Raw genomic sequence first — 19,048 nt, 5'->3', positions numbered from 1 at the left:
CCCTCAAACATTTTTTTATCATCCAGTTTGTTTCCTTACCTCTTGGTTACCTTGTTAGGCTTCCTTATCCATGAAAAGATTTTAAAATTTGGTTTTAAAATGTTTGGTGTGGCCCTCTGAAGATGAGACGTATGATGTCAATAAAAACGGCCCAGTCCAAAAAAATTGGTAAAATAAACCTCAGGAGAATTATACAAATAAATCAAAGGTTTATATGTTACCTGACTATTACTGAGGGGTATTAGAACACAACTGTAAAAAAAAAAAAAATTACAATTTTTTATTTTAATAATATTACTATCAATATCAATATTATTAATATTAGTAACATCTGTGGTGTTAGGGTCGGTTTTGACCCATATATATTTACTTCAAGAAGAAGGCAAAAAGTATTTTTTTTCCAAAAGTTGAACTTTAATTCAATCACAAAGACAAAGCCAAACAAGTAAGACAAAATAAAATACAAAATAAATTACAAAATGTAGATCAAACAAACAATCAAACCAATAGAATTAGTACGGTGGTAGGGTGGTAGCTCTCCAGGAGCAGGATTGCTACTGTATGTTTACACTATGTGCAAGTAGGACAGGAAGTGACATTTTTAGTGTGCTCTTTGGAAATATATTTCTTGCATTTGGCACACATGGAATTGGTTTTTCTGTCCTTGCTGCTTGGGCAGACCTGACAGCGCTTTCTTTTGGAATCCGGCAGCCTCTCTGGGTCTGGGTCTGTGGCTGTGGCAGGGCTGGCTAAAGGGAAGGATGCTGGTGCTGAAGCTCTTCGTCTTCCTGCTGACGTGGACGGGTGCTTGCCGTGGTCTGCAGCTCTCTGACCACAGCTGCAGCGGCTGGGTCTCGGGGGACCCGTTCCCTTTTTTCAATGTGTCCCTTTATAAGAGAATCCCCTAGTTCTTGGAGAAACATTCTTCGCCTTTGATTCTTCCCTGCATTCCACCCTTGGTGGATTTGGGTCCACAACACAAATCCGTTGTAGGCTGACACATCCAGCATATTGTAGAACAATACCACTGGCCATCTCCTGGTCATGCGCTGGCATGTATAGGTGGCAGTCAGCTTGTCCAGGTTGTCCACCCTCCTTTGTTTTTATTGTAATCCAAAATAATGATGGGCTTTTTCTCTTTTGCTGATGACACAGCAATGTCCTTGTGGAGTGTGGACATGAGTATCACACTCCGGTTTTTTTTGGACAATATGACACAATAGTGGTTGTGTCTGTAAAGGCAAATTTTGAAGACAGTGGTGCCCTGTTCTTCAAATTCACAATTTCAGCGGGCAGCTCAGGTTTATTTTTTTTGATAGTGCCCACCATGGTGAGCTTTCGCCTCAGAAGTTCCTGTCCAAGATCAAAACTTGTAAAAAAATTGTCACATGTAATATTGTGTCCGCAGTCCAGTTGTCAAGTCGAGGACTACACGTCTTCCCTGGTTCCTCTCAGGGATGCCACTTTCAGGTTTTCCTGTGTAAATTTGCATGTTCCAAGCATAGCTTGTTCTTGCATCACAGGCTGCCCAGATTTTTATCCCGTATTTGGCTGGCTTATTGGGCATGTATTGCCGGAAAGGGCATCTTCCCCGGAAAGGCACAAGACGCTTGTCTACGGTAACCTCTGGCCCTGGATTGAACATCAAAGGCAGGTGCTGCACCCATCTCTCCCAGACATCCCTTATGGGAGCAAGCTTGTCACGTCTTGCTCTCATGTCTCGGTTGTCAAACCTGAGGACTCTCGAGATCATGTGGAAGCTCTTCAGTGACATCGTGGCCGAAAAATATTTCTGCCTGTTGCTGTGTCCCAGAGACTGGCTGTGGCCTCATTGCTGGATCGGTATACTCCAGCAAGAAGAAGAATTCCAATATAAGCATCCAGGAATTCTTCATCAAAGTCAATCCATGTGTCTCCGTAGACTTTTTGTCCTTCTAGGTTTGTCATGTCAAGTATTATTTTTTTCAGCGATGATGGCATGAACTGTTCAAAACTTGTTTTGATGTCACTTATCCTTGTTATGGCAAACCTTGTGACCCCAGGAGTCATTCTGATGATATTTTCAGCAGCTGCCCTGCCAGTTGTCCTGCGAGTCTCGTCAGGTGGTACTAACCTCCAGGAGATGCTGCCATTCTTGGACTGTAGTACTTCAGCTGGTGGGGAAACTGCTTCAGAGGTGATCTCCTCCTCAGACTCTGTGTCTGTGTCTTCTGACTGACACTCCACAATGTCTTCCTCCTCTGAGTCCACCTCATCAGTGTCGCTGTGCCACTCTGTAACTTGTCCTTCAGCTAGGATATGATCCAGAGCTTGGAGTGCTGTGAATCTGGCCATTTTTCCCTCTGCAAATTAGATGCTTTCTCTCCAGTCACAATCACCAAACTGAACTGGTCTGGGTCTGTTTTGTCTGGGCTGTCTCTGTTTTTTTACTCGGGGGAGGTGTGAAGAGATAAGCCCCTGACTACAGCTCGGGGGATGGGAGAGGCCTGCTACCTGACAGAGTTGTGTGGGGGTGTGGGGCCAGAGTGAGCTGAGAGTGTGTTTATACTGTAACTTAAGTTTGGCCAGTATTTATTGTTTTATGATCTCTTATTGTACCCTGGGTCGTGGCCGACCCGGTAAGACCACAGGCAGTGAATTTCTGATTAGAGAAATAATTTACCTTTTTTTTTTTTTTTTTGTTTAAATGGAAGTTTCAGAAAAATGGAAAAAGCCTTGATGCAGTAAACAAAATGTATGTGGTACTTTTATGCATTTAAAACTTGAAAACGAGTCGGTACCGACCCTAGGGTAATAGTAGGGATAAGTGTATTAGTCTGTGTTGGAGAGCATGATTTTAAATATACATGTAATATCAAAATAAAAAATATTTTTGTTGTTACAAATTTCAGTTCTATACAGACTGTATAGCAGTCTGCATGCCTCGCTGTTAGGAGACTCGGGTTCGCTTCTCGGGTCCTCCCTGCGTGGAGTTTGCATGTTGCGTGGATTTCCTCCACAGATAGGAAGACATGCAGGTTAGGTGCATTGGCGATTCTAAATTGTCCCTAGTGTGGGTGTGTGTGTGTGTGTGTGCACACTGTGGTGGGCTGGCGCCCTGCCCAGGGTTTGTTTCCTGCCTTGTGCCCTGTGTTGGCTGGGATTGGTTCCAGCAGACCCCCCCGTGACCCTGTAGTTAGGATATAGCGGGTTGGATAATGGACGGATGGAATTCTATACAATATAGAATATAATTAAAATTATAGGATAATGAGGTTTTTTAACAAATTACAATTTTGTTATAAGATTTTGTAACATGCACTCTTAACATGCACACGTACCGGTCCCGGTACATAACTACGCTTGGACGGCGTCACAGCCATGTGTGCATGCCCCTCTGTCATGCACCTCGACATACTACACATCAAGTGAAACCTCAAAGTCTCGTCTTTCCGATGATATAAACCATTTTGACACACAACAACCACAGCACTGACATTAAAGCCTTTTTTACAGAGAAGTAAATACTTTTAAGAGTTGACTTTTCCTACCTTTGAAGGCTCTCTGCAAGTCCAACATCAATATTTCCAAGCAATATTGGTCTCATTCTGTCCGTAAGGCTCCAGCAAATATAATTCAGTAAAACAATTAGGTCCAAAACACACGATAGATCCTCAAAGGGACAAAAACTCCAGAAAACGTTTCTTAACTTGAGACTAGCTCCGACATTTTTTTTTCATTTCTATTGATCATATCAAACGTAATTTGTTTCTGTCGGCGATAACCATGCTAAACATGTTACATGGAAATGTTAGCTTCTGATTGACACCTAAGTTGGCCAATTAGGAGGGGTCTGGGGGGTGACTGGAGCCTCGTATAGCCAACAAGTGCCACAGACAGCTGAACGATGACGCACAACTCCAAACCCTGGTAGAATCGACCAGTTTGATTGGACGATGTGAGTGACACTCTCAACTCACAGCCAATGAGCAGCTGAGCACGCTGATATGTAATATGCCATGCAAACCTGTAAACAAACCCGAAGGGAGCCTGCGTAACCGGCATTTCGCCTGTCTGCAGACGTGGTGCGTAAATTACGCGTGGTTGGTCATTGTGAGTTCACCAAGTTGTTTCGCTTCGTAAATATGGATAAACGTACAGGTAAACATACAGATAAATGGAAATACACTGTCGATGAAGTAGTAGAGGCATGTACGCGGCGTGACAGTGACGAATCGGACCAGGAGAAGTCTGAGACAGAGAGCGACATTTCTGCTGTGGACTCAGTAACTGAGGACGTTTTTGGATGGACGCCATGCTTGATAGGTAAGTGTGTTTTTATTGTGTTTTCACACTATTTTACATAAAAATTAGATTGGCAGACACTACAGTATGTACAGTGACAAATAAATAATGACACATTTGCTCACTTTTACAGGCAAAGTGACCCTGATTGGGAGCCAGAAACTGTGTTGGCTGAAGTCCATGTTGAAATGGATCAGTAAGTAATAAAGTTTTTTCCTCAGTGAGGCCCACCACGTGTCTTATTAGATCTAATTCCCAGTGATGCTTAGCTTCTTTGGGATTGGGAGTGGTCTGGTCCAGGAGCCTTGCGGGGGTTGAGTTTCTTGAGGCTTTCAGGACTGAGAGGGCATGGGGGTTTTAGTGAGGTGCCTCCTGGGGAGTTAGAGGTGTGAATGTTCATGCTGAATGAATGTGTGGAGATATCAGGACTGGCTGATGGCCCATCAGAGTGACTGGAGAACTTTCCAGACCTATGAAGGAGGTTGTCTTTGTGCTGTCAGGAGTAGTATAGTAGTACAGTACTTGTTTTTAGATTTGTTTTTACATATTATATATAAGATTATAATCGTTTATTGTTGTTGATATTACTTTTTAGACCATCTTTAGAGCCAGCACCAGAACCAGGTCCTTCCTCCAAGACTCGTAGGTTAACAAGAACCAGAAGAGGCAGGGGACGGGGGAGGAGCAGAGGAACAGGACGTGGTGCTTGTGCTAGAGAGCCACCACCACCTGCAGAGGGGAAGTGGCTTGATGTTGAAGATCCAGACATCACACCTACCCCCAGATAATTAGCACATCAAACTACACTGTGCTTAAACTATTTAAGCAGTTTTTTACGAGCACTGTGTTACTGACTCTTGTGGCAAATACAAATGTGCACGGCAGATCCATTTACAGTTCATGGACAGACATTGGCATTAAAGACCTCTACTCTTTTCTGGCAATTGTAATTTACATGGGCCTCTTGAAAGTACCTGCACTTACTGATTACTGGAGAAAAGGAAGATTATACAGTCTTCCTTTTCCTCAGTCAGTTCTGTCAGGTCGGAAATTTTTCTCAATTGTTCACGGGCTTCATCTAAGCAGTCCAGACGAGGATGCTAAAAATGAAAGTAAAAGAGGCACTGCTGATTTTTACCGCCTGGGCAAGATCAAGCCCATCTACATCGACATTAGAAATGCATGTTGTCAGAATTTCCAACCAAATCAGCATATCTCCATTGATGAGAGAATGGTTGCTTCAAAAGCTCTAGTGATATTCAAACAATACCTGAAAAACAAACCTGTTCGATGGGGCTACAAACTGTTTGTGCTTGCAGATTCTCAAACAGGCTACATGTGGGACTTTTTTGTCTATGAGGGCAAAAGTGCACAAGCATGCAAAAAGGGGTTGAGCTATGACTTGGTTATGACTCTTGTCAACACCTCTTTATTGGGCACAGGGTACAAGCTCTTCGTGGACAATTTTAATACGAGCCCAGTTCTGTTTCAGGATCTCCTGCAAAAAAATATAACAGCCTGTGGCACTATCAGGACAAACGGACAGAGTTACCCCAAAACTACTGTCAACATCCTGGACACCAAAGCTACCCGTGGCAGTATCAGGTGGATTCGGAAAGACCCTTTGCTTTTTGTCCAGTGGAGAGATACCAGAGACGTCTTCATGTGCTCCACCATGCACACCGCCCATGGAGAGGAGACAGTGACGCGTAGGGTGAAAGATGAGGCAGGCCGTTGGACCAAGATAGATGTCCCCATTCCACCAGCCATCAAAGACTAACTACAACAAGTATGTATAATATAACATGTATTTACCCCCTGTTGAAATAGTATTTGTACGTTACTAATATATTTGCAATGATTTTAGGCACATGGGTGGAGTCGACCTGTCAGATGCTCTGATCGGCTATTATGAGGTTCTCCACAAGACAAAGAAATGGTACAAGACTTTTTTTTTTACCATTTTGTGGATATTGCCATTGTTAATGCCTTCATATTGTACAAAGCCCAGTGCAAGGCAAAGGCAGTAGTTCCTGTGCACCAGAAGGCATTTAGGGAAACCCTAGTCTTGGAGCTAGCAGCTGCGGGATCCACCAGGACAGCACAACAAGAAGAGAACAGGGAAGACCACCATCGTTTGGTGCACATCAGCAGTGGTGGGGATAAAACTAATGGCCGGCTGAGGTGCAGGAGGTGCCAAGCAAAAACCCCTATAAAATGTTCTACATGTGACATGCCCTTGTGCTTTCTGCCTGCTAGGGATTGCTACAATCAGTGGCACATGGAGAAGCGCTGAGCTGTGTTGTGACTGTTTGTAAAAAATGTATATAGTTTGTGTGCATCTAGAAGAGCATTTGTTTATTCCTTTCAAATATATATATATATATATATATATTATTCATTATTTTTTCAAATATATATATATATTTTGGCCCATAACACTTGTTTTGACTATTTTTATATTGTATTGTGTGTATTTTTTATTTTTTTTATTATGGAATATGACTTTCCATAACTAATAGAGTGACACTGTGTGTAGATATACATTCCTCTAGGTGTAAGCTTTCAGTAGAGCCCTCATTTATATCTGTGGGTTGAAGCATTTAAAACCTATTGCACTTTTTCCATACGTTCCCAAATGTGTCCAATTTGGATAGGTTTGGATAAACCATAGGTCCCCCTAAAAAGCGCCTGGACATGCCCACATAAAAACTGGTGTAAAAATGTCATTTTTACAGGTATTCTTTTCAAATTTGAAATGTGAGTAGTCAACAAGTTATTCTGTTGGTACATAGTGTGTTTCTGTCCCCACCTACCTACTGCAGGGGGGTATTCCAGAAAGCAGGTTATGTGACATACCCGGGTAAGTTTAAGGGTAAGTTAGTGGATAACCTCAACTTTCGGTTCCAAAAACGGAGGTAACTTTCTGGGTATGTATGTAACCATAGCAGCTTACTCTCTGAAGATAACCTGCCACCGAGCAGGTTATGTTCCAGGGTAAGTTTGTTTCAGAAGGTTACTGAGCATGGCGTGCCCTTTTGATGACGATCCTGTGGACGTGGAAGCACAAATTATCCGAGGTTTTTTCCGCCGGGAGAGAGTAATAAGACCGCGTATTGATGTCTTTTCATTTCCAAATGATTTTTTAAAAGAGCGTTATCGGTTTTCAAAAGAATCGTTAATCTACTTGACCCATCTCTTGGCACCGCATATTGCACATGTCACAAACCGCGGGTCTGCGCTTAGCACAGAAAACATTCTGTGCATAGCACTTCGGTTTTTTGCCTCCGGGCATTTTTTATATAATGTGGGCGATGCAGAGCATGTGGGAAAGGCAACTGTGTGTAGAGCCGTTCGCACTGTATGTCTGGCATTGAAACACTTCTTACACACGTTTGTACAGTTCCCTGGCCATAAACCTCTGCGTGTAATTAAAGAGGAATTCCACAGAGTGGCAGGTTTGTCCTTTGTAGTAAAATTCATGACGCATATTTAATATGTAGTCATACTATTTATATCTATAGATGTATTCATCCTGCACACACACTTGATACTTCCCTATATGACTTTCTATTTCAGGGTTTCCAAATGTAATTGGGTGCATTGACGGCACCCACATTCCTATTAAAGCTCCTTCAATGAATGAGGGAGACTATGTTAATAGGAAATCTATTCATAGTATCAATGTGCAGGTAAGAACTGGATTTTGTGTCCTTAATTTTTTGCCTTGTTAAAATCAGTAAACTCATTACAGTTTTCCACTTTTCAACCACAGGTAATATGTGAGGCAACCCACATTATTACTAATGTTGAGGCAAAATGGCCAGGATCTGTGCACGATGCTAGAATTTTCCGCGAGTCATCATTATGCCAGACATTTCAGCAGGGTATGTTTCGCTTTATGAAATATTGTTTTTTTTCCTTTGCACTATATTTGTGTTGTACACTTGAATCATTACAGGACAGTACAATGGTTACTTGCTGGGGGACAGAGGATCCCCTTTTTGCCCTGCTTAATGACACCCTACCCTGAACCTGATCCTGGACCACAGACACGCTTTAACCTGGCTCACAGCCGAACACGGGCCAAGGTGGAGATGACCATAGGGATCCTCAAGTCTAGGTTTCAGTGTCTGCGTGGGCTCCGGGTCAGTCCAGAGAGGGCATGCGACATCATAGTGGCTTTTGTTGTGCTTCACAACATTGCCACTATAAGAGGAGAGAGCCACCCTCCTTGTATTGAAGAAGATGGCCCAGAGGAACCCCTACAGATTTTTCCATACAACAGAGATGGAAGACTTTTGAGAGACAGGATTTCTCAGAATTACTTTTATTAAATTGTGTGCACTGGTCTGCGGTGTGGTTCATTTCTTTATTTCCTGAAAAACAATGAAAGTGAAATAAAATGTGTTTTTTGTATTACATTGCTTATATATATATATATATATATATATATATATATATATATATATACACATACACATACACACACACACACACGTTTAACATGCAACAGATTAATAATCACACAAGTTCTCACCTTGTTCTCTCCAGTAATTCTATTTCTAATGTTGCTTTTTTTATGGATAGCCTTTTCGCCTCCATTTGAAGCTGTATAAGGTCCATCTCCATGTCACTTTTTCTTATTTGTTTTTGAAGATGGACCTTATACAGCTCCTTTGCTGGCAACTAAGAAGCCAAAAATAATTAAATGAATGAGATTCTGTCAGACAATAACATTAAAATATGGACAAATGCACATAAATTCTTACACTGCTTAGATCGTGCATTGAGGCTGAAGGACCGTCATCTGTGGGCAAATCCCCATGTATGTACTGTGAAAGGACAATGACAGTTTGTTACTCTAATGTAAAAAGGGGGCATGCATTATAATGGTATGCATCATACCTCAGTGGATCCACCAGCATTGTCCACTTCTGTCACAGCAGATGTGGTCTCTTCATCGTCATCTTCAACCTATAGAGGAAATATGCAAGTATACATTATCTGGCAAAAAGAAAAAAAATATGTAAAAGCAACTAAAGGAACCTGACAACAAAACACTTACAGCTGTGACAGACTGTGTCCTTTCTGTAGGGTCCAATAATACAATCCCTCTATCAGTATCTATAGGAAAATACAACCCATTAAATTCTCAATATTATCAAAGAAAAACCAAAAATGCAGGAAAAAAACATGTCACAGTAATACAACTAAGCACACAGTAGCCTACACAGCATATGCAGTTCAATAAAGTCAGCCTGCATAAAAACATTAAGCATGTTGAAGAAGTCTTTAAGTGACAGAGATAGTAATTTATTAAGTCATATAATGAAAACAAATCATAGTGGTAAACTTACATTTCACCATGCGCTACTTGTGGTGCATGGTGTGTGTGACGAAGTGCCCCCTGGAATGCCAGCAACCACTGGTCGCCCTTTATTAAGGGACAGAGCCAGCTCCTCAGATGGGGTGAGGGGAGGTGGTGGTGGGCCCCCGCCAGTTAGACGGGCTTCAGTTTGCTTTCTATTAGCTACATGACAGACAGAATATACTAAATCGTGTTTAATCAATAGTTCAGTGATCGTGTAATCAACTATTACCTTTTTGCAGTATGTTTTTATGTTTCATTTTGACTTGCCTCAAAGTTCTTCTGCATCCAGACGGATTACACCTTATTAAATAAGAAACCATATATTCCTAGTCAATACACATTGTTATTTTAACCTAAAGAAATGAATGGCAGGAAAAGTGAATGCATTCAAAGTGATTGAACAGTGAAAAGGGTGCGGAAGGGGTGTTTCATTATTTTACAGTATAATAAAAGGGAGGCGATGTCAATTTTGCAATTTAATACGCTCACGCATTTACTCTGTCCGTTATTTTTTGCCAAGCCAACTCTCTTTCTTTAGCCGATGCAGCCGTATTACTTTTTTTCATTATGATAGGCTTGAATTCTTCAAACGCCTGCATTAACACCTCCAACTCCACCTCTGTGAAATATGCCGCTCGCTTTTTTTCTCCTTGATCTTCCATTTGGACTCGTGAAATCGGCGATCCATTGAAAACGTCTTTATGTATGCACGGTGCACGCGCATTAACTCTGGGTAACCAGTAGGAGGTTGATTGAACTTACTCTTCTTAGGTGTTTTGGAACCGACATACTCATGGTATGCGGGTTTGGGGTAAATCAACCCAGAGGTTACCAAATGGTAAGTTAACCAAGCTTTCTGGAATACCCCCCAGCTTTATTTTCCTTTATTTTCATAAAAAAAACTTAGGCGAGGAAAAAAAAAATTCGTTTTTTTTTGTGAGTTCTAATGTGCATAACTTTTGATCAGTCATACCTACAGTGATTCTAAGGGTGAAACTAGAGAATGTTACCTTTACAAAGAGACCAAACATGTGTTTATACTCCAGATAGTTCAATAACAGCAATGATTCTAATTTGGAGAGGTCGAATTACAAGCGATTTAGCAAAAATGACCCCGCTTGATAAGGGGTTTTAAAAAAGCCTACTTATTCCATAGTTTTTAATTATATATGTATTAAAAATACAATTTGTTCCAAATTCCTGAATATTCTGTATTTATACAAGTAAAAAAATCTGTAATTTGTAACAAATTGCTCATTTTTGCTGGAATGCTGGAAATTTTTACACTGGGAGTGTGTTGAAAATGTAATGCAGAGCTTGTCAGATTACCATGTACCTCCCCATTACTTTGTATTTAACATGCCAAATAAAAATAAAAAAGGAAAGAAAACCAATTGTGACGTGCAGTGATAAGCTCTGCTGCATTACAGATCAAGCACTCTCATCAAATACCCCAGTCTGAGGGTAATTTGCATCTCTCACGTCACACATTGGAGTTTACAACATAACTGCTGTCTCGTCCAGGTTTGGTTGGTTTTGGTTTTTGTGCCCAATTAAATTAAGCCGATCTGCGGAAACTGTGTTTTTGTAGTGGAAGTTTTACCATTGTAAAATATATTTTCCAAATAAACTGCTTTCCTCGATTTTTTTTAACCATTTCTCTCTGCTCCGTATTTTGAAAGCTAGTGGGAAAACTTTAGAGTAGTGCTAAAGGGTTTGGACCTAAAACCCTTAAGTTGTGGGTATAAATCTCGCAACTGACTCCGTGTGACTACGAGCAAGTCACTTCACCTGTCCTTACTCCAACTGGAAAAATATAAATTAATGTAAATAGTTGTATATCTGATATTTCACGTCGCTTTGGATAAAGGCGTCAGCTAAATAAGTAAATCATAAAAACGGGATGCTATCATGAACTGTGCTGCCCCTTACCTCCAGTGGGGCGCTTTCTCGTCATATATGGTATAATAAGCAGCGCTCCTGGGGAGTTATGCAAGTTGACCGTCTCGTCCTTCACTCTGCCAGAAGCCATAAACAGCACAAACATCAATTTACTACAATTATCCCATCCATTTTTATATTCTACTTTGAGTCGATGTCTTTATATTTTGTTTTTGTTTTGATGTGATGATGAATTTTCCCCTGGAGATTAATAAATTATATCTTAAATAATGTAATGTAAATTGTAACTGAACAATTAACAGTGATATTGTTAAGTCTTGCGTCTCTTCACATTTAACAGATATGGTTGGAATGGCTAATATGCCCAGCCCTCTGCCCTGTGAACGCTGCATGCGCTTCCCTCGCCTCTAGTTTCTGATAACCCTTGGATGGACTCATTGATCCGGTCTCTAAAACCGCATCCATTCCCCCGTGCAGAGTCGTGGGGCAGTTGGAGCCAATGCCAGCAACCATCGAGTGCAGAGGAGGTACAATCTCTGGACGGGCGCCAGCGCACTACATCCCATTTGGACCCGTATCATCGACTGTACCGTGTGCCTTCCCATTGACTGGCGGCGACTGCAGGCCATGCCATTGAAGCTGCTAATACACATTCCCAAAGTATTCGCCTAATTGATTGTCGTGTTAACTCCAACAGACGTAGCCATAGTGCAGTCAGACGACGACACTGGAGCTCATAGGCGCATAATTATCTTTCAAAAGACTGCCCGCTAAGCGCTAACCCACCCACAACCCCAAAATGAATCGAGTTTTCGAAAGCTGGCTGTTTGAATTTGTCCCTGAAGCCGCGAGTTCCCATTTCTTCTGGCTTCCGTCGATGTTGCCGTGGTAGGCACCGCCTTTCCTCGACTGCTTCTTGCATTTCCCAAAATAATTTAGAATAAGTTAAGAGTGCATGTACGCATGCGTTAACATTTCACACAAACTAAACAGTAAAAAAAAAATCACATAGTCTCCTCTCCAGTTTCCGCTTTCTGCTCTAATATCAGCGGCAGACCAGAGAGATTTACCGTATTAAGTGAATAAACGCGCAATAACATTTGAAACACAAACAACTCTACTTTTTTTTTACTCTTTTTCTTATCCTTTTGTTAACTAGAAAAATTAAACTTCTCTTTCTCCATGTAAAAATAAAGCAAGACTGCCAAAAAGCACTCGGACAACACGATCCGAAAACCTAATGTACAGCAGAAGACACCCTACACCTTCTTTCTTGCCCGCCTGTGGACATTTGGCAGCCATCCAACGCAACAGCCTGGTTCCGGCTGTTTTTCCATTGCACGCGAGAACGTTAAACGAGATGTTGTTTGTACTATAGGTACGTCATAACTAGGCGACGTGAAGTCGTGTACCTACCCACACAGACATGGAGGAAGTTACCGTGATACTAATATTAATTTTTGCAACTTTTCAAATGTTATGGCTCAGAAGAAGGCAGATTGAAGAAAGTGAAAGGAACATAAGAGAACTGAAAAGAAGGAGAGAGAGACTGAGAAAAAGATTGGAGTTCACTATGGAGAGTGCAGATGCTTCACTTTTTGACGAGATGCTGCGGCGCCGTAATCAAACATTAAGACAGGTACTTAGTATTTACTTACAAAGATCGTACTACATATTAATAGTATTGTTTTCTGGAATTTATTTGTTCTTTTAAGATTCAACATTACATCATTTCAGGTCATCGCCTCATTCAGACGCCGGAGACCCCCAGTCACCTGGATAAGAAGCAGGTCATCCGAATGGTGGGACAATACTGTGTCGGGATTCACCGACGGTCAGTGGATCAAACATTTCCGAGTGTCATCGGGGACTTTCCAGTACGTATGCCACAAACTTCAGCCAGTGATGGAGAGGAGGGACACCAAGTTCCGTCTGTGCGTACCCCTGCGTAAGCGGGTTGCCATCGGTCTGTGGAAACTCGCCACTAATTCAAAGTACCGCAATGTTGCGCGCCTGTTCGGAGTCGGCATCACTACGGCGTGGCGCTGCGTGAGTGAGTTTTGCACCGCGGTTACTGAAGTATTTCTGCCCAGACTCATGCAGATTCCTGACCCCGAGAAACTGGCAGAAATATCTGACTACTTCGAAAGGAGATGGAGTGCCCCGAATTGTGTCGGTGTTGTACACGTGTCCCATATACCCATCGTGGCCCCACAAGAATACCAGTGCGACTATTTAAATCAGCAGGATTGGCACTCCGTTATACTGCAAGCGGTTGTGGATGGAAGAGGACTGTTTTGGCACGTTTGTGTTGGCATCCCGGGAAGCGTGCATGACGCAAGAGTTCTCAAACAGTCGGACCTTTGGCAACTTGGAAACAATGCATTCTTCCAACCTAACGAAACGAGGAACATCGGAGGACAAGAGGTCGGCTATTATCTCATTGGAGATGCGGCGTATCCGTTGCAGAAGTGGCTTATGAAGCCGTACTTTGACACTGGGACGTTGACCGCGGCACAACGCACTTACAATTCCATCATTGGCACGGCGCGATCGGTCATTGACAACGCGTTTGACAGGTTACAGGGCAGGTGGCAGTGTCTGGTGAAACGCAGTGACTGTAACGTGAATTTAGTGAAAAGTATGGTATTGACATGTTGCATTCTACACAATCTATGCGAAAGCCGCGGCGAGGTCTTCAGGGAGGAATGGCGGTGGCCAGCCGCACCCCAGCAGCCCAGCGTGCCAGCGTACCAGGAACGAGTGACAGAAGGGACCGAAGTGCGCGAGGCTCTCCTGCACCATTTCGCATCACTTCAGGAGCTCACCATTAACAATTGAACTTAAATATTCTATTTGTACGGTTTGAAGTAACACATACAGAGAGAGCAAAACAGTCTTGCACTTTACATGATATGACATGTAAAATGTCTGGCTGGCTCTTTCGTGTTGAATGAGGTATAAAAGGTGAACAGTGAAGTCCTTCAAGAACATTAAAGGAGGGGACACTGTACATGTGGGATTCAAATGGTAAAAGAAAGTGGAAACTGTAAAGGTGCAAAAAAATCCTACAACAAGACAAAGATGGGAAGTGTGTACATAAAGGCTTCAACACTAGAAAAAGCGATGCCCATCTGTATAGTTGGTTCATTTCAAATTATGGATTGTGCCCAGAGCAACAACACATAATTAAAGCATTTATCACGTTTATACATTATTTCCTGCTGTGGATGGCTCAGAACTTAAACAACCTGAAATGAATTTTAGTTTAATTTTATTGTCCCAAGGGTGACAGCCATGAAATATAAACAAAATGGTGCAAATAAATAAATAAAATATAGTAATAAGCATAATACTTATTAAATCAAATTTATTAGACATAAAAATGAAAGCAACATTTAGACTTGACTGAAGCAAATGCTAACTGTTCAACCTATGATTTAAGCCTGTGGATGTTTATTAATATTGAACTTATTTCAAAGATATTAATAATAGCAGCTGGAATTATAGAGAATTTTAACCCATTGCCTTTTATCCTGGGAGCCTTGAAGTTGTGACCTGATGGCAACAATTGAACTTGAGAATGCGATGGGGCCAGTCCTGCCTGATGAAATACACTGTGCTTTCTCTAATGCTTGGCTGTGAGACTGAACTGCTGAGACTCAATTTTCCAATTCGATTTATTTTGTTTTGGGTTTTTTTTGTTTTTTTTTGCTGACATTGTTTTGTCACAAAATTAAATGGTATCTATTGCATGAATGTTCACACTCTCATGCATTTTAATTTAATTTTAATCTATGGCACTTCTTCAGCATACAAAGCCTCTCAAATGTAGGCCAGTTGGGGTTTTGTTGCCCAGATGATTCAAACATTAATACAGTGTTTTTACATGCAGGTGTTTATAAAACAATTTTTTACATTTTGATTTCTCAATTACGACACTTGAACATTATATTTTGTAGTACCTGAGAACCTACAAGAATTGCCCACTCAAACAGTACCAGCACTGATCTTAGGCGTTTTTCTCTCTCTCAGTACATTCTGGTATTTGAAGGATTAGAATATTAAAACAGTTTTGACAAGAACAGACCATTCATCCCAACAAAGCCAATTCTGTTTACTTGAGCTCTCCAAAGTAAAATAAGAGTCAAGTTTATGATGTCATCTTCAGTTTCAAGACCGTTGGCTTACCCTAAAGATCATTCCAGTGAGCTTGCATTCAGGTATGGCATTTTGTTTTTTAAGAATATGCATTTTTAATAAGAGCTAGAATTGTTCTTCTTTTTCACTTGGTTGCTGTTGTTCATACATGTCATGCAATCAAGATGGTGCAGTGGTTGCTCTAATGCCACACCCTTTGCTGCCTCTGCATATTCTCTATATGTCAATCGGTTTTCCACCCATATATACTAGGACATGTGTTAGGATATCTGGTAATTCTAATTTGGCCTGATGTGCGTCTAAACCTTGCATTCCGACTGGTACATTGTCCAGAATTGCTTCCTGGTTTGTTCCTGATGATGCTAAGAAAAGCTTCATCTCCCCATGACCCTGAAATAAAATAAGAATATAATATGCATATGTTATAGTGTATTGTCATATATTGAGTTAAAAATGAAAACTAATCTTTCTTTATTGAAAATATTTGCCACTGTAAATAAATTCAAGACATTTGGATAGATTTTTTTTTTTTGGGTGTAATTTTGATAATCGTCCAGTAGATGGCAGAATTGTATGTCTTATTTTAAGAATTACAAGATTGGGTTTTGAGGAAAGAAACATAATGAAGAGGTTTAAATATTTATTAGCATTACAAGTAATACAAAATAACAAATTGGTAATGTGGTTAAAACTCCAGAATGTTAAAGGTTTCACTTTAATTATTTTTAAAATTCAGTTTATGCTTATACAAGAGCTACTAATGTAGCATGGATACCGGTAGTAGCATTCAGCATGGTGACTGTAGTCAATGCTACTGCCTTTATACAGGATATGAATTTTTTCTTTTTTTAAAGGGGCAATGTTTTTAATATTTGATAAGTAAATAGGAACATTAAGCAAAACAATTTTAATTTATCAGAATAGTGAAAGAAACTAATTGGTCTCCTCAGCATCAGAAATAAAGACAGATTAAGCGGTGTGTAGATTTAGTTTTCTTTTTATTTAGAAAAAAATAATAATCCCAAAACAAACAATAGACAATGTACTAATCCTGCCAAAAATGATGCCTATAAGTCAGTGGTACGAAGTATTTCAGACTGAGCGCAAATTTGTTAACATCAAAGATACCACAGTCCATTTGCAGCCAACAGTGACTTGTTAGTATAATTCCATGTTACTGTTACCACCTTTGTTTTTCTAAAGGTATTTATGTGAAAAATGCAAAATGTTTTATTGCTGGATTTGCATTTTAAACCAACATGAATAGCATAATAGCAGGCCATCCGAGAGCAGTCGTAATGCAGCACTTCACCAACTGCATGAAATTAAAAGAATTGCACTGATGACAGGTGGGCTCTCCAGCCTGGTACCAAAGTAAATTCAAAAGAGTTACCTGCACAATGATCAATCTCCGTCCACACTAGAAATTCACATTGGTTGCAATAGTATCTTTCTCCAAACTAAAGAGCACATGATGTAGTCTTTCAGCTACAGTGGGCATGCAAGCATTGAAGGAAATCTAATTGAAGGGAAGTGGCATGGTGGTGTGGTGGTGGTGGTGCAGTGGTAGCGCTGCTGCCTCGCAGTAAGCTGGTCAGGGTTCATGTCCTGGGTCCTCCCTGCATTCTCCTTGTGTCTGTGTGGGTTTCCTCCGGGTGCTTGTAGGTTTGTAGGTTAAGTGAACTGGCGATTCTGAATTGGCCCTATTGTATGGTTGGTGTGTGTGTGTGTTCGCATTATGGTTTGTTCCTGCCTTGTGCCCCGTTTTAGCTGGGATATGCTCCAGCAGACCCCCATAACTCTGTTCAGGGCTACGCAGATTTGAAAATGACTGACTGAGTGATTGACTAATTGAACAGACTGACTGTGTAGTGAAAAATTCAAAGTCCAGTGAAAATCAGATTCCTTGTGCTTTATTCTCTTTCAAAAGTTTCAGCACACAGGACTCAGATTGTGCATTCACAGCATATAAATGCAATGAAATTGTTTAAGGAGCTACAGCAAATTGCTTCAGTGTCACATTAATGCACTAATCACACTTAAAAGTAACAATCCTCAGATCTGGCAATGGTAGCCTGGTCTTAAATAAAACACCATACATGTTAAAGCAATACAAAAACAATAAAAAAGGTGATCAGTTTGATGTTCGTTTGTGAGAGGAGTGATTATAGGCAGTCCATAGCAATTGGAGCACATCTTGGCCAGCAGCCATACCACCTGCACTTCAGAACAGGTCATTCACATGAAGCTAAGAATATTTGGGCCCAGTCAGTACTTGAATGGGAGACCATCTAGAAAAAGCTTGGGATGCTGCTGGCCGAGGTCTTGGTGAGACCAGCAGGGGACACTTACCCTGTGGTCTGTAGGTGGATCTCAATACCCCAGTGCAGTGATAACGGCTCTGTGCTGAAGAAAAATGGTCTTGTCCTTCAGAGTAGACGTAAAATGGAGGTCCTGACTCTTTGTGGTCATAAAAAAAAAATCCCTGGACATCTTTCAAAATGAGTAGGTTGTTCCCCAATGTCCTAGCTAAATTATCCACTTCATTTGAACCATCTTGTCTTCAACCCCAATCATCCCTTGTCTTTAATTGTCTGTCAACCTTTCACCAGTTTAATCAATGTACAGTTTATGTAAATAACATTGATAAGATGCTATCAACTGAGTTATTTACAATGTGATTTTCAGGGGACTCTACATTTTTCAGTACAACGGTAATGCTGCCAGCATTAGGATTTATTGTTAAGCTGTAGTGATCAGTAAATGATTTGCCTTTCGTGCATGTATACAGCATTCAAACTGCAAAAAACGTAATTCAAATGTATACAGGTATGCAGCACAGAAGCACCATGGAAAGCAACTCTTTTATGCCCACTGTCTTAGAATATGATTTTATTCTGTGGAGAGTGACAAATTAGGGAATGAGACATTGCAGGATCTAATCAGGGCAGGCCTGCATAATAAGCGGGAACAAATCAGAGCATGATTAGAGGTTCTTTTTTCAAAAAAACTATTTTCATTTATCCACACTGAAACACAGAGCCGGTACTTTCAGCAGTAAGCAGTATACAGCTCAGCAGAGTGCTTTCAGGAGTTAAAAGTGACAGGGTAGTGTGGATGTACGTATTGCTAAAAAAAGAGACTAATCTCTGCATTTTTAAGGAAAAACATATTAGTGTGGACAAGGCTTATTTTTACATTTTTGCAACTGCTAAGACACATTTCCTGTAATTACATTACCTTTTTTGAAACCTATAAACACAAACCAAAAACTTCTTACCTGCATTCTCCAAAATGCATCTTTGTCTGTCAAAAACCAACAATTGA

At 40.8% G+C, this 19,048-nt stretch overlaps 2 protein-coding genes and 1 pseudogene across 2 annotated transcripts; 2 read left to right on the top strand and 1 right to left on the bottom strand.

Annotated features, from left to right (window-relative positions):
• Positions 1-617: 617 nt before the first annotated feature.
• On the bottom strand, positions 618-2,076 carry LOC120533644 (annotated as a pseudogene).
• Positions 2,077-5,210: 3,134 nt separating this feature from the next.
• On the top strand, positions 5,211-6,642 carry LOC120533643 (piggyBac transposable element-derived protein 4-like). The gene is made up of 2 exons (XM_039760551.1): positions 5,211-6,073; positions 6,152-6,642. The coding sequence occupies exon 1, from the start codon at positions 5,240-5,242 to the stop codon at positions 6,062-6,064; it is 825 nt and encodes a 274-aa protein (XP_039616485.1). The 5' UTR covers positions 5,211-5,239; the 3' UTR covers positions 6,065-6,073; positions 6,152-6,642.
• A 6,316-nt stretch (positions 6,643-12,958) lies between these two features.
• LOC120534365 (putative nuclease HARBI1) lies at positions 12,959-16,141 on the top strand. The gene is made up of 2 exons (XM_039761901.1): positions 12,959-13,199; positions 13,298-16,141. Exons 1-2 carry the CDS (start codon positions 12,987-12,989, stop codon positions 14,399-14,401), a joined length of 1,317 nt encoding a protein of 438 aa, XP_039617835.1. The 5' UTR covers positions 12,959-12,986; the 3' UTR covers positions 14,402-16,141.
• The last annotated feature ends 2,907 nt before the right edge of the window (positions 16,142-19,048 follow it).

The sequence above is a fragment of the Polypterus senegalus genome, chromosome 8 (assembly GCF_016835505.1).
Source record: "Polypterus senegalus isolate Bchr_013 chromosome 8, ASM1683550v1, whole genome shotgun sequence".
Classification (NCBI taxonomy): domain Eukaryota; kingdom Metazoa; phylum Chordata; class Cladistia; order Polypteriformes; family Polypteridae; genus Polypterus; species Polypterus senegalus.
Note: the sequence above shows the minus strand (reverse complement) of the source record. Positions and strands in the feature narration are given on the sequence as shown.

Bases quoted from the DNA above. Each gene is read 5' to 3' on its own strand.
- LOC120533643 (XM_039760551.1), top strand. From the start codon at position 5,240: ATGGGCCTCTTGAAAGTACCTGCACTTACTGATTACTGGAGAAAAGGA.
- LOC120534365 (XM_039761901.1), top strand. From the start codon at position 12,987: ATGGAGGAAGTTACCGTGATACTAATATTAATTTTTGCAACTTTTCAA. The intron at 13,200-13,297 runs GTACTTAGTATT...ACATCATTTCAG, and splicing joins GTAATCAAACATTAAGACAG to GTCATCGCCTCATTCAGACG.